The 13,657-nt window shown below is 44.6% G+C and overlaps 1 protein-coding gene across 23 annotated transcripts in view; it reads right to left on the bottom strand.

The window, feature by feature from the left end:
* The window catches only part of LOC120554357 (protein unc-80 homolog), a 57,546-nt gene that overhangs the window by 42,017 nt on the left and 1,872 nt on the right, over nt 1-13,657 (bottom strand). For 17 of the 23 annotated variants that reach the window (XM_039793204.1, XM_039793209.1, XM_039793206.1 and 14 more), the window contains exons 4-14: nt 13,278-13,618; nt 12,752-12,875; nt 12,579-12,643; nt 12,141-12,283; nt 5,702-5,975; nt 5,386-5,520; nt 4,745-5,045; nt 2,158-2,298; nt 1,105-1,373; nt 444-803; nt 207-338 (exon numbers count right to left, since the gene is read on the bottom strand). In XM_039793204.1, coding sequence (XP_039649138.1) covers nt 207-338; nt 444-803; nt 1,105-1,373; nt 2,158-2,298; nt 4,745-5,045; nt 5,386-5,520; nt 5,702-5,975; nt 12,141-12,283; nt 12,579-12,643; nt 12,752-12,875; nt 13,278-13,618 — 2,285 coding nt within the window. The remainder of the gene's footprint in view (nt 1-206; nt 339-443; nt 804-1,104; nt 1,374-2,157; nt 2,299-4,744; nt 5,046-5,385; nt 5,521-5,701; nt 5,976-12,140; nt 12,284-12,578; nt 12,644-12,751; nt 12,876-13,277; nt 13,619-13,657) is intronic. The other 6 variants (XM_039793216.1, XM_039793225.1, XM_039793222.1 and 3 more) reach the window with 1 other exon arrangement.

Genomic DNA, 13,657 nt, shown 5'->3' with positions numbered 1-13,657 from the left:
CAGCTGCTTCTCATTGAAGTCAGAAACTCAGCTCAGCGGCCTTGCAGCATTCATTTTGGTTGCATGAAACTTATCACACCAATGGAGCAATATGGTTAATAATCAATGGGAAAATGAATATGTCAGGCATCACAGGCTGTGCTGATTTGTGGAAACTGCACACACGTACAAAAGAGGGTCAGCTTAGGCAGGGAAAAGAGTCTGACCTGCATCCTGAGGCGATCTCCAGAGAGTCCACGGTGTCCCTCGCCACAGCCGTATGCACAGCCAAGCGACTTGACTATCTTTATCAGCATGGTCAGAGCCAGGCGGTGGGTGCTGAAGCCGGAGCCCTCTTCCTGTTTTCATGGAGAAGGAGTGGAGGACACAAACATGAACCCGCGGTGCCCTTATGTAGAGAAAGTTTATAACCACTATGACCCACTTCCAAAGTACGGACAAACCTTTTTATCATTATCCTTGTTATTCTTCACATCATCCTTGCTCCCTTGCCCACTCCCTCCACCACTTCCCCCTCCACCTCCACCTCCACCTCCGCCTCCGCTTCCGCCTCCATCTCCTCCTCCACCTGCTCCTGCCCCCGTAGCTGCCCCGCCTCCCTGGGCGCCTCCTCCGAGGCCCTGAGCAGCTGTGTCTTTGACTCGTGCCTCCTGGTTCTCCTTGTTGTCGGGCTTGGACAGCTTCTTGCCCATGCCGGGCACCACGCCCAGCTGCAGCAGGAAGTCGATGATGTTGAGGGCCACGTCGCAGATCCTGGAACTGATGTCGTGGCTGAGGACGGCATAGAGAGCCCGCAAAACAGCCTGAAATACAAAAAGAAATTGCTTGTTTTGTCCAACCAATGGTGAAAAAAACGGAGGGGGGGGGGAAGAAAAACGACCAGAAAGCAAACTGGAAAGCCTTCATGAGCTAGTAATAAGTTGGATCATTGTTACATTGTATTCATTTGCAAAAGAATTTGACTTCTTCTACAATTTGCAAGTCTGAAAAAAGAAAACATTAAATTCGGTTTGGACTCCCACTGGTGTCTTTGCTGGTAAGTAAAGGAGCAGAAGGCCAATGACTTCCATTATATGTATTTGCTCACAGGGATCATTTACTCACAGTAAGGTCCAGCATGCCGTTCTTCAGCACGAAGTTATTGGTCCCCTCAATGTTCTCCCCTTCCTCGAGAAAGGAGTAGTTGATGCAGGAGTCGGTGAAGCTGCGCGGCAGGTTGGCGCAGGCCAGAGGCTCCACGGGGATCTCAGGGACAGTGACAGGGTTACAGAGTTTCTTCATGTGCTCGGTGAAGAAGTCGGCGTAGCCAACGTTAAATGACGCCACCGTGGTGTTGAACGCCGCCATAGTAATAGTGGAGATCTGAGATCGAACTGTGGGTGGAAAAGGGAGCCAGTGAAGTGCAGCTGGATAAATGCTGTCATGCATTGTTATTACATGAGGCAACCATGACCGTGTGTGGGATAACGTGTGATAACTATTGTGTTTATTTTCAACTCTACATCATCTTTTTCTTTACCTGTACTCAAATTCTCCTTTTTATACAGTATATTGATATATCTACATTGTGCTGACAAATTAACAAATACAGAGTCAATGTCGGAATAAACTCTCCTCTATAAGTATCTACAGTATTTGTTTCTAAGTGAACCTAATAGCATGCATGGGATGCAGTGTAGAGCAAAGCCTAAAGCCAGCACAGTTATTTTGTATGTAAATTAGCATTGTCACAGGAATATTACAGTTATATAAGCCTGTCCTATTTCTGCTCAGCAGGTCTCAGTGGAGCCAGCAGTATCTGGCGTTTATTGTAGCTGATGGATAGGAATATGATTGTGTGTGTTTTCATCTTACAGTGGTTTATCTTGTTGTATTTTCATAAAATATATATATATATATATATATATATATATATGTTTGATATTACTCTTACATTTTGCAAGTGAAAATAGTTATTTTCTGTTTTCTTTGGTTTACTTTACCTACCACTACCTGTTTGAGAAACTCCTTTAAGTGCTGTATTATTTGGAAATATGGCATTAGTTTATTTTGGCCTTGCTGTCAGATTTAATTTGCTCTTTTCTTGGTCACAACTTGCTCTCAGCTGATCATTATCTTAAAACCAATTCAACTAACCCCAGCTCTGCCTCCCCTTACCCTCTCTGACGGTGTTATCGCTGTGGCTGTTGGAGTGGTCGGGCATGTCTCTGAGCAGAGAGTGGTGGGAATGAGAGTGTTTGGCGCTCAGGCTGTCGGCGTCTGCAGCCGTGTCTGTGCTGCCCCTCCGTGTGAATTTGCCTGGAAAGTGATGAAGATACAGATAGAGATATATCAGGTTGAATAAAAACACACACACATACAGATCCAAACACACATACAAATGCCAGCCAACTGTTCAATTCAATTCAATTCAATTTTATTTATAGTATCAAATCATAACAAGAGTTATCTCGAGACACTTTACAGATAGAGTAGGTCTAGACCACACTCTATAAATTCAAGTTGTAGAAGTCCCCTAATGCATTTGTCCTGCACATATTGGGCATTTTTTGAAAATGTCATTCTGGGAATAGGGCTCATTTGAAGCAGCAGCGGTCAACTAAATTACATCTGCTGCTCACTACCCAGCCCACTGGACCCACTACAGTTTGCCTATTGTCCCAACTGATCAACAGAAGATGCCATAGCACACATCCCCCACACCACCCTATCTCACCTGGAAATAAAAAAGAAAGCTATGTGAGGTTGGTGTTTATTATCTACAGTTCAGAGTAACACTATTGTTCCCTCCAAGCTCGCCGTAAAGCACAAGGACCTGGGATTAAACACCTCACTGTGTACGTAAATCCTTGACTGCCAGACAGGCAGACCCCAGGTGGTGAGGGTGGGCGGATATACGTCTTCCACCCTCATCCTTAACACCGGAGCACCCTAGGGCTGTGTTTTTAGTCCCCTGCTGTTACTCTCTGTGCACACACGACACTTTTGACTTCCAACACCATCATCAAGTTTGCTGACGACATAGCTGTGGTAAGCCTGATCACAGACACATTGTACTGTACGGTTGTTTGTGACGAATAATTATAAAGTGTCTTCTTTCCAAAAAGACAACAATGAACAGGAAGTACCTACTTCTGAACATCCTTAAGACTAAACAGATGTTAGCGTACTTTGGGAATAAGCAGGGAAGGAAGTAAAGTGCTCATATTATGCTTATTTTCAGGTTCATAATTGTATTTAGAGGTTGTACCAGACTAGGTTTATGTGGTTTCATTTTTAGAAAACACCATATTTTTGTTGTACGGCACATTGCCGCAGCTCCTCTTTTCACCCTGTGTGTTGAGCTCTCTGTTTTAGCTACAGAGTGAGGCATCTCACTTCTGTACCATCTTTGTTGGGAGTCAAACATGCACAGTAAGTACTGCTAGCTTGTCAGTTGCAGAGCATGAGGGAGTGCCACGCTAGCAGCTAGGCGAGCATTATAATGTGTGTTACAAAGTGACGCACGTTCGTCACGGAAGTAAAGGCTGGACTACAATAGAGCTGTTTGGAGCAGTTTGTGAACAGTGTTTTCTGCTGGAGATGGTTGCAACTCGCTGCATACTGACTCAGTGGCGAGAAAGGAAAGGCAGAGACTATTTCAGCGTCAGACGCTTGAAGAAATTCGTTCGGCTGAACATAAAATAGGCGGTGCCCCACTCTGCCTAGGGCCGGGACACATCAGGCCGATTATCGGCCGTGGGACAGTCTGGCGAGGTCAGTTACTCAAATCTGTTCGGTGTGTCCCGTGCCGTCGTCCGTCTGGGGGGCTGTCGGCGTTCATTTTGGCCGACCTGACATGTTCGGTCGGCGGCAGGGAAGTCGGGACTCACCCGGAAATGACGAGCGGAATGAGGTGACTACAGTCTCTCAAAATCTGATGAAAATCTTTTAAACTGACCTTTGTTGAGCCGAAATGAAGACAGATTCAGCAACTGCATGGCCTATTTCTCGCTTAAAATGTTCTCAGAAACACGTTTCAGTGAACTATTTTAGTACAATATGAGCTCGTATTCTGAACGGCCGCCATGACAGTCTGGCTTTCAATTTCCGGAGAAAACAAACCCATGTGACGCGTTCGTCCAATCAGCTGCCGGTTTTCATTTCTTGGGCAACATTACAGATTATCGCCGCCTGCTGTTATAGAGATGTATTACGTCTCGTCTCCTCTCGTCTTTTTGGTCTGTTCTGTGGCAGTTTTTTGGACCTCGGGGACGCGACTGATCATATCGACGGGGTTTTCTGTCTGTCTGTTCGGCTGTTAAGGCGCAGCAAGAAAAGGCTAAGACAATCATTGAAGATAAAAACCACCCAGGTAAAAGCCTTTTCTCACCGTTGAGGTCAGGAAGAAAGTACCAGATACATCAGGTCTGTACCAACAGGCTCAGGAGGAGCTTTTACCTACAGGCCACTCAGATCCTATACAAGGTCATTGCCTAAGACTATACCCAAATCATACACATATATTTGACAAAAAAAAGGGATCAATTGATAGATTGAATTGATATAAAAGAGTATGGTGAAAGAGGGCAGTGGGTTTATGGAAACAAGGCCTTAAAAAGTCACCAACTCTCGATAGTGTCTTTGTGCCTTGAGCAAATTTTAATCACACTTCCAAGCGAGACCTAATAAGAAATACCAATGTTAATGAACTGACCTAATTCACTAGATGACAGCCAGATCCAGACAGAATCCTATGACTCACCAAATGGGAGCTTAGGGGAGAGAAGGCAAGACTGCAAACTGGTGACATGCAATCTATTCTGATGATGATCAGCCCTCTGCCTACCCATGATGGTGGCCTGCCAGCCCCCGCGGTCCAGAGCCCGCCGATCATCACCCAGGCCAGAGAAGCTTCCAAAGGAAAAGGTGCTGCGGGTAGGGGAAACGTCCAGGTGGTCCTCGTGGAGCAGGAAAGGAACCCCCATACGCCGCTGACGCTTCTTCCCTGTGTAATGGAAAGGGATGGAGCCCTTTCTCTCACGGTCCTCACGCCTGTTCTTAAACTGAAACAGAACAGGAGGAGAAGGGCTTCCAAGTAAGAACTACAATACTCTCAGTCCTGCATACTTTTCTAATGTAAACGTCTGTTATTCTTTTTGACTACAGCATGAAGTAAACATACACACCGTGTCAGTCAAAAGTCAATGGCAAGGAAAATCAGTCACAAAATGAAATCAGAGAAGTAAAAGATTTAGCATGTTTTGTACTTGACCTATATATGTGACCTATAGCTAAAACTGCCTTCCTTGCCCTGATCCATCTTGCTTATCTGATTTTAATCTGCTACATATAAAATTAGCATGTTAGCATGAACAAGGGACCATCTGGATGTCTGGCTCTGACCTTCTTGAAAATGTTCATGCCCAGGTCCGAGGAGAGGTCAGGGACTGCCTGTCGACGGAGGTTGGTCAGAGAGACCTTTGTAAACGTCTCTGTGCTAAGAGATTTCTCCTCCTCGTTGCATTTCAGACTCATATCCTGCAAAACACGGCAGAGGATTCAGATACATTCATATCTGAAGGACTACATGAATGCATCTTTGAAATTTGTCATTTACACAACAGCACAACAGACATTACAAATATATTACAACTATGTTATCATTTACTGTATATAAAGACCTCTGCCAGGAAATCCTCCCTTGACCTCCTGATATTACCTGAGTCTTGTGGGTGTTGACCAGTGAAGGCGTGGCAGCCACCATCGAGCTGCTGCGTGGGCGCGGCAGAGGCGTGACCAAGGGTTCAGGGGTTCGTTCAGGTCTTTCCTCCAGGATCTGCCTCAGGCGCTGCAGGTAGTACATCAGGGCCCAGTGCACACCCTCCTCCGTCCAGTGTGGCTGCAGCAGGCAGCGCAGCACCGCCACATCAAAGTAAGTGGCATAACGGGCTCGTTGGGCCAGGGAGGTTGGCAGGCCGGCAGGGGCTGATGTCCTTAAAGAAGAGGGAAGAGACAAGGTTGTTTTTACTGGTTTGACCCATTTGTATCTAAAAACACCACCAAATATGCTCCTTTATCCACAACAAAGTATGTGTGCCATGTACCAAACCCGTGAAAAATTCTACACAAAATTTTAATTATCAAAAAAAAAAAAAAATGTTTTTAGTGTTACTGATTTTATTTTACTGAAATTATATTGACCTAACTTAAAGGTCCCATGACATGGTGCTCTTTGGATGCTTTTATATAGGCCTTAGAGGTCCCCTAATACTGTTAAGTCTCTTTCCCGAAATTCAGCCTTGGTGCAGAATTACAGCCACTAGAGCCAGTCCCACAATGAGCTTTCCAAAAAAGAGGGGGAATTTGGGGGGTGTTTTTGTGTTTTTTTGTTTTTGGGGGGAAAAAGGGGGGGGGGGTGGGTTTTTTTTGTTTTTTGATATAGGTAAAGAATTGGTAAGGTGGGGGTGTGGCCTTGACCAGCTGCCACTTTGCTCGTTTGAAAGCCATGATGTCTCTCTCTCTCATGGGTGGGCCGAATTCACTGGGTGAGCAAAGCAGAGAAAGGGGAGGTAACCTTGCTCCTTATGACCTCATAAGGAGAAGATTCCAGATCGGCCCATCTGAGCTTTCATTTTCTCAAAGGCAGAGCAGGATACTCGGCTCGGTTTACACCTATCACCATTTCTAGCCACTGGGGGACCATAGGCAGGCTGGGGGAACGCATATTAATGTTAAAAAACCTCATAAAGTGAATGGGACCTTTAAAAATAATTTACGAGAGGAAGTGGCATTATAGAAATCTGACAACTGCCTAATTAATAGTTAAATTAGAGATCATGAAATAAATACAACATAAACTTGAGCGTTTTGCATCCGTTTTAGCCTTTCCAGTACCGTCACACAACTACATACACAACAATTACACTTTGTAATGGCCTCCTTTCCTGTTATATTAGCCTGTCATTAACGCCCGCCACACTGCTTCATTAATAATGCATCAAAAGTGGATGGTAAACAAGGGCAGAGCCCCCCTCTAGCATCATTGGGAGAGCTGCAGGGAGAGAGGGAGCCTAAGCCTTCGTGAGTCCACTATAAATAAGCCGGAATGAAGGTCAGCGGGTTGGTGAGCTGCAGAGCGTATAGAACGCCACACACTGTGGAGAAACATATTGATACCAGGAGAGAAGGAGAGAGAGAGAGACACAGAGGAAGGCATTTAATCTTGTTGCCGTTGTAATAAATGGAGCAGGAAGAGATGGTCGATTTCTACATGAATCATTTCTATCATGTTTCACTGTCTAGCCAACACACATACACGCTGCCTGCGTTATTCCTGTATTAATAATGTTTCTGTTCTATTAATCTTCTCTGCACTCTACTACTCTTCTTCCCTTCTCTACCCTTCGCTGGTACCTACTCTACTTCTCTGCACTTCACTCCTGTAGGCTAGTATCTCTACTCTACTGTTCTCTGCACAACAATACTCCTCTCTCGCCTGCTCTCTTCCACCGTGCCTAACCTCTCTTTCCTATTCTAGTGTCCTTTCTAAGTGTTTGCACATACGCTGGCAGCGAGCAGGGGCCCGTTTCAGGAAGGAGGTTTAACAAACTCTGAGTCTAACCCTGAACTCGGAGTTGATTTACCCTGAGATGGGAAACTCTGAGTTTTCGGTTCCAGAATAGCTGATTTGAGTTGGTTCAATCAACTCAGAGTAGGTTGACTCAGTAGGCTGACTGAGAGTTAAGCCCGTGCACCACCACTATAAAAAGGCAGCATGAATGGAGCCATGATACTACGATTCACCATGGCATCGACCACAAACAAATCGGTCAACATACTTTATCCCTCGGGGATTGGAACTACTCATGCGCACATACAGCAAGTTTGAATATATATTTTGTAAAAAAAAAAAAAAAAAGCAACAGCGAGAATTGGTGTGGGAGAAAATTGCCGTTCGAGTCTGACAGTGCATTCATTTCATATTTAATCACAGGTAACCTATAATATTACTAGTGAAAACTGGAATGGTATTAAACCTATAATTTCATTTAGGTGCAATCCTGTTTCAGAGGTTGCAGCACCATGTCATTAACAGAATTATAATTCATTATCATTTCATTCTTTTTAATGGCTCTCACTGGTTTGTGTCCAGGAAACACTACAAAAAGATTTAAAAAAACATTTCAGAGCGAGGCACACTTTTCTGATGGCTGTGCATTTGCAAAAAACATTATGCGACACAAAGAATCTGCTGGGATGTAAGAGCATGCCCACGATGGGTGACGTTAGTGTTATGAGGACGATAAGGTATCTACATATCTGATGGACTGTGAAGAAAAACAATATACCTCTCAAATAGGTAGTTATCTGGAAATGAAAATACATCTAGTCGGGCCTCAATATCAGCTTCCGATGTATGTTTAACTCTCTGCGAAGTAATACAGCTTTTTCATCAACGGGATCGTCGACAAACGCACATGCCATGTTCGGGAAAAAAACGTTTTCTAATCTGCATAATCTACATATATAAACCAACACATTTTTTTGAAAATGTGCCTGATACAAACTGAATGAATGAATGAGGAAATGAAAGAGCGCTGTATCAGAGGGAGGAGACTGAGAGAAACTTGAGGTTTATTGAAGAAAACCTGCTCCCGACCAGGTTAGGTTCACAGACTCGAAACAGACACATAGAAGGTAGAGCGTAGATCTAGAAGGAAAGGAAGGTCCCTAGAAATAGAGACATGGATAGACGGTAAGACGGTATCTTTTTCTATGTCTATGCATAGACATAGAAATAGACACATAGAATATGCTTGCATATGCTAACACTGTCTATGTCTCTATTTCTAGGGACCTTCCTTTCATTCTAGATCTATGCTATACCTTCTATGTGTCTATTTCTATGGCTATGCTTACTGTTTATGTGTCTGTTCCTCTATCACTGAGAGCAGCATGTGGCTCTGAGTGTAGGAAGGGTTGACCCCTTACCCCAGGTTCGCTGGTTCAGTCCTTGCCTGCTCCTCCACATGTTAAAGCCTGAAATGCTCTGCTACGATGTTATACTTATTGTTAACCTTAGTGCACCTCAAACAGATCATGAGGTATTTATCATGCTGAGCTATTTCTGAAGCTGGAAATGTAGTGGTTGGAAGTTTTATTTATCGTTCACATTACTGAGGAGAAAAAAAACAACTGATGACAGAGTTGGGACTTGATCCCACAACCTCAGTATGTCATTCCAGCTACTTATCCTGGTGAGCTTTTCCTCCGGATAAACAAAATTGTATTATTTGTTGTTCACACTATGTGCCTAGAAATAGACACGAGCATGGACATAGACATAGATATATGTTCATGCTATACCTTCTATATCTATGCTATACGTTCCATGTCTTTGTGTGTATTTCTATGTCTATGTCAATGCCTACCTGCTGTCTATGTGTCTATTTCTAGGCTGCTGTTGTGTCAGGTTGCCATGGAGACCGAGTGACGAAAGCCACCCCAGCCCCTTCGAGAGGCCCAGCCCCTGACTCCATGCGGTAGGAGAGATGCAGCAGCCCGTGATGCAGCAGCCAGTGGTTGCCATGGAAACTGCCTCAGCATCGGCAGTGCTCTGAGTGGAGCACGATGCGGCAGCAGATGAGTAAGCTGCATTAATCACAGGACCTGATGGTGGAAATGATTTTATCTGGGCATGGCGCATGAGTGTACGTATATAAGAGTATGAGATACAGCTATAACTCTGATAGGGCCTCTGAGTTGACAGAGAAGAGGAAAAGATTTGGATTCAGGGGCTATTTTGATTAGATCCTTGTATTTAAATCTTCTGATGTGGGCCAACTGTCTGGCCCAACCTCTTTGCGGATCCATACAGTAGGAATCCAACGACTTGCAGGCGTGAAATAAATTCCTTCTTACACTTAAATCCCCTCAAATCTTCTGTTGCTGTACGTCTAATTTACATTAAACTGACTTTCCTCCCTACACACAACAGCTTTAAAGTCCCACTTATAGAAAGCAATTAATCTGTCATTGCTGAGTGTGTGCTGGCAAAACAATAGGGATAAATCTCTTCCTTCCTACATTACCGCGTGACTGCTCAAAAATCCTTTGGTGTTGGAATGTATGAGGGGTGCTTATGGGAAGGGGGGTGAGGGCTTATTTTGATTTGCAGTCAGTTGCTGGCTGTCATAGTGATCACGAAAAGCATTGGAGAGACTTATTTGGTTGTCAGAACGAGTTGAGATGAGCAATGGCTGGCTTATCAACCTCTCAGAGCCTTCTCCCACATCACTCTCTCAGCCCACTGGTTGGGTGATTCAGAATGATGACAGGCCAGCCATGATAAACTTCAAAACAGAATGGGATGTGCCGAATGCAAATGTTTTGAAGCGTCGATCTGGGAACTCTCTGCAGAGCTGGTATTTTCTGGTAACGCAGTGCGTCACATTCACGCAGTTTCGCAGGATTCAAAGAGCAATCGTTGATCACAAACATTTGGAAGTAGCTACGAGAGCTATTGTGTTATTTATGGAATTCCCTTTTTTTTTTGCATGACTTTGCATTGAAAATCAGACTTTTGTTATACAGAGTTGCCGTTCGCTGCCAGCCGAGCCCGTCAAATCTGCCTTGATGAAGCGAGCACAGATTGAGCGTTCGTTTTGGCAGTGAAGACCAAACAATGCCAGACTTGCCGTGGGCAGAGCCAGGCCATGTTGTGTCAGGCCAGGGACATTGCCAGCATTAGACATGTAGCACATTACTTCAGCATAATTACCCTGGTTATGTGGAAAAACGTCAGATAGGTCTGCTAACGCTCAATCGAGACAAGGCTCTGTTCCTTTGTTTTGTGTGTGTGTGTGTGTGTGTGTGTGTGTGTCTGCGCGCTGACTGAAGAGACAGTACTGCTTAGAGCGACACATTACACAGGGGAAGGAGGAGCTATTCATATACAGTAGCTCTCACAAGCTAGTGGAGCGAGCTGGGCTGTGCAGTGTGTTCGACAGACGCCGCCGCAGGGCCAAATGTTTAGCCATCAAGAAGATGATGGCACACGCTCTGGGTCAGTGCGGGTCACCGCACTGCTTCAACCCACAACTGGCTTCTTGGGTACATCACAAATATCAAATATAACTGCATGATTTCACTCACTTAAGACCGTTCGCGTTGCGTGAGACAACCGCTACGTGTCTCGTATCTGTATAGATGAATAGCATATATTTTTGGTGCCATTTCTTCAAATTGTGTGAAGAAAAAAACAGTACTCTTCTATACAAACTGTGAGCGCTTATTCTCAAACAGCAACAGAGTCACTGAAAACCAAATAACGTTAAAGGTATTATGGGTTTAAATGCAAGGACGTAATAATCCAAAAGAAATTTCTCAAAAGAAATTTTCTTTCATGTGAATTACAATTTGTTTTGGGGGGGATGTTTTTTATATATTTGAGATACGTTTACACACTTTATGTATTTCATGCATTATTGTCTCTGTACTCATGTTTTGGGGTACTTTTGATTGACTTTTTATTGTCTTCCTCTTCAGTTATTAATAATTGTAGTTCTGCTTTCAGCTCTGCTACATTGCTATTCTTGGTAGTATATTGTAACTGTTTTTCCAAGTATTATTTAGCGTTGCTCCCTCCTTTGTTCTTGCTGAGGTTTATCCCATGTATTAATCTGAATCTAGGGTCTAGATAGATGGTGTCCTATTCCCAAATTGCAAGTGGTGATATTGGGCTATATGAATAGACTACTAACTTGAGTTATTGGAATTTCTTTTGAAATTGAAGTTTGCCAAAACCCCAAATGGCAAGCTATTTTTATAAGCCATTGCAGCACTTTTATACAAACCATTATGTACAGTACTTTAAAGTGACACCAAACCATATAATAAAGTTTTTCCTTGTTGTTCCAGCCCAAATAAAATGTACCATATATGTGAGCACAAGCGTAGGAGAAAGAGAATGGTGGATGGAAAGTCTAATTTATATCAATCATGTTCACACTTCCCATGTGGAGTGGCCTTGTTATATTTAACAATACGTCCTCCTGCTTAACAATAAGCCTGAATGGGTATGAAGCTCTGACATAACCCCAGACCAAATGCCCCCTATCTCCGTGCTTCTTGAGGTTAAATCGATGACAAGCGCTTACTTTTTCTTGGAAGGGCCTTTCACCGGTGGGGGTTGTTGGGAAGGACCACCTTTCTCGACTGAGTTACCACGACGACAGCTCCGCTCACCAGCTGCGGGGGAGGAGGAATCTGATTGTGCGGCTTCGCAAACCACCTGGAAGCCCTGTGGGTGGGAGGGGAGAGATGGACAGATACTGTAGAGGAGTGGACAAACAGGCAGAAAGAGGGACAGGCAGTTCCTGATAATTAAAGGCCGTGAGGTTGGAGTGGGGTTTCTGTTATGACCCTGGCTAACTACGCCAATGCTTCCGAGTGGCTGGTGCTAATGAATATTGGCGTCCAGCCTCTGGGGGATGTTGTAAGGGGGAGGGGAAGAAGCCTCAGAGGCTTGCCCAAACACACTCAATCAACATGGGATTCAAAAGCATACAAGAGCTGAGCTTAAAACGCTCACTCACCATGGGACCCGGGTTGCCAGATCCACAGGGGCTGCACTGGTTGTTGACTGGGGAGTTCCTCTTTGCTGTTGAGACAGGCGTAGCAGATTACACGTCTTAATTATGAAGAAATAAAAACAGATTAACTCTTGCAAGGGATCTATAAGGCTGTAAGTAAGGTTTTTTTCCCCCACCTGTCACAATGTTTCTGACGGGTTTAATAAGTGCAGTAAAGGCAGGGATGTCAGGCTGGCGGTGCTCCCACATTGGCTGCCATATTACCAGTCCGCTGGCCAATCGAAAGGTCAGGTCCGACTCCTTAAAAACAAGTGACATATGGTAAAGGTATTTAGAAACTCGTCATCATCATCATCATAATCATCTTAATAAACAAGTTTTATGTCTTGAAATGTTTAAATATTATCGTGCTGTTGGATTATTTCAAAGTGCGCTGCTAATATGATCACTTACAAGATGCAGTAATTCATTGTTCAGTTGGGAAACACGGCGCCACAGAGTATCGTAACCTGACCCTTGTATCTGTTTGTACACACAGATCAATAGCCGTCGGATGACCCTAAGTACAGTATGTGTGTGTTTATAAAGAAAAGACTAAAACTGCGTAGTAATAATGGATGCTATTCACCCTGTATATTGGTTTTCTCTTATAAGAATCCCTTTCAAGGCTGTACACATTTGTACATTTCACCAGGTACAGACCTTTATCCGATGAATAAGCGGAGCATACAGGAACACAAACAGCTCCACTGTGGCCATACTCTTGTGGAACAGCTTGGTACGAGCATGCTCATCCTCCTCCAGCAGGGAACCGCTATGCTGGGGCCCTGACCCCCCTAGGACGGAGCCAGAGCATGAGCCGGGAGCCCCTGGGGACGATCCCTGGTTGCCCACAGGCTGAAGGAAGGCGCTGCTGCTGCTGCCCCCAGACCAGCCGTGGCCCAGGCTGGGCTCGTGGTTGCACTCCTGGGCAGCATCCAGCAGCATCCAGTGCAGCGTGTGAAGCAGCTTGGTCTCGGCCACGCCCAGCTTGTCTTGGTGGCCTGTCGAAGGGTCAGAGGCCAGGGGTTAATGCTGTGTTC

This window comes from Perca fluviatilis, chromosome 24, assembly GCF_010015445.1.
Source record: "Perca fluviatilis chromosome 24, GENO_Pfluv_1.0, whole genome shotgun sequence".
Lineage (NCBI taxonomy): Eukaryota > Metazoa > Chordata > Actinopteri > Perciformes > Percidae > Perca > Perca fluviatilis.
The sequence above is the reverse complement of the archived record's forward strand: the minus strand, read 5'-3'. Positions and strand labels throughout refer to the sequence as shown.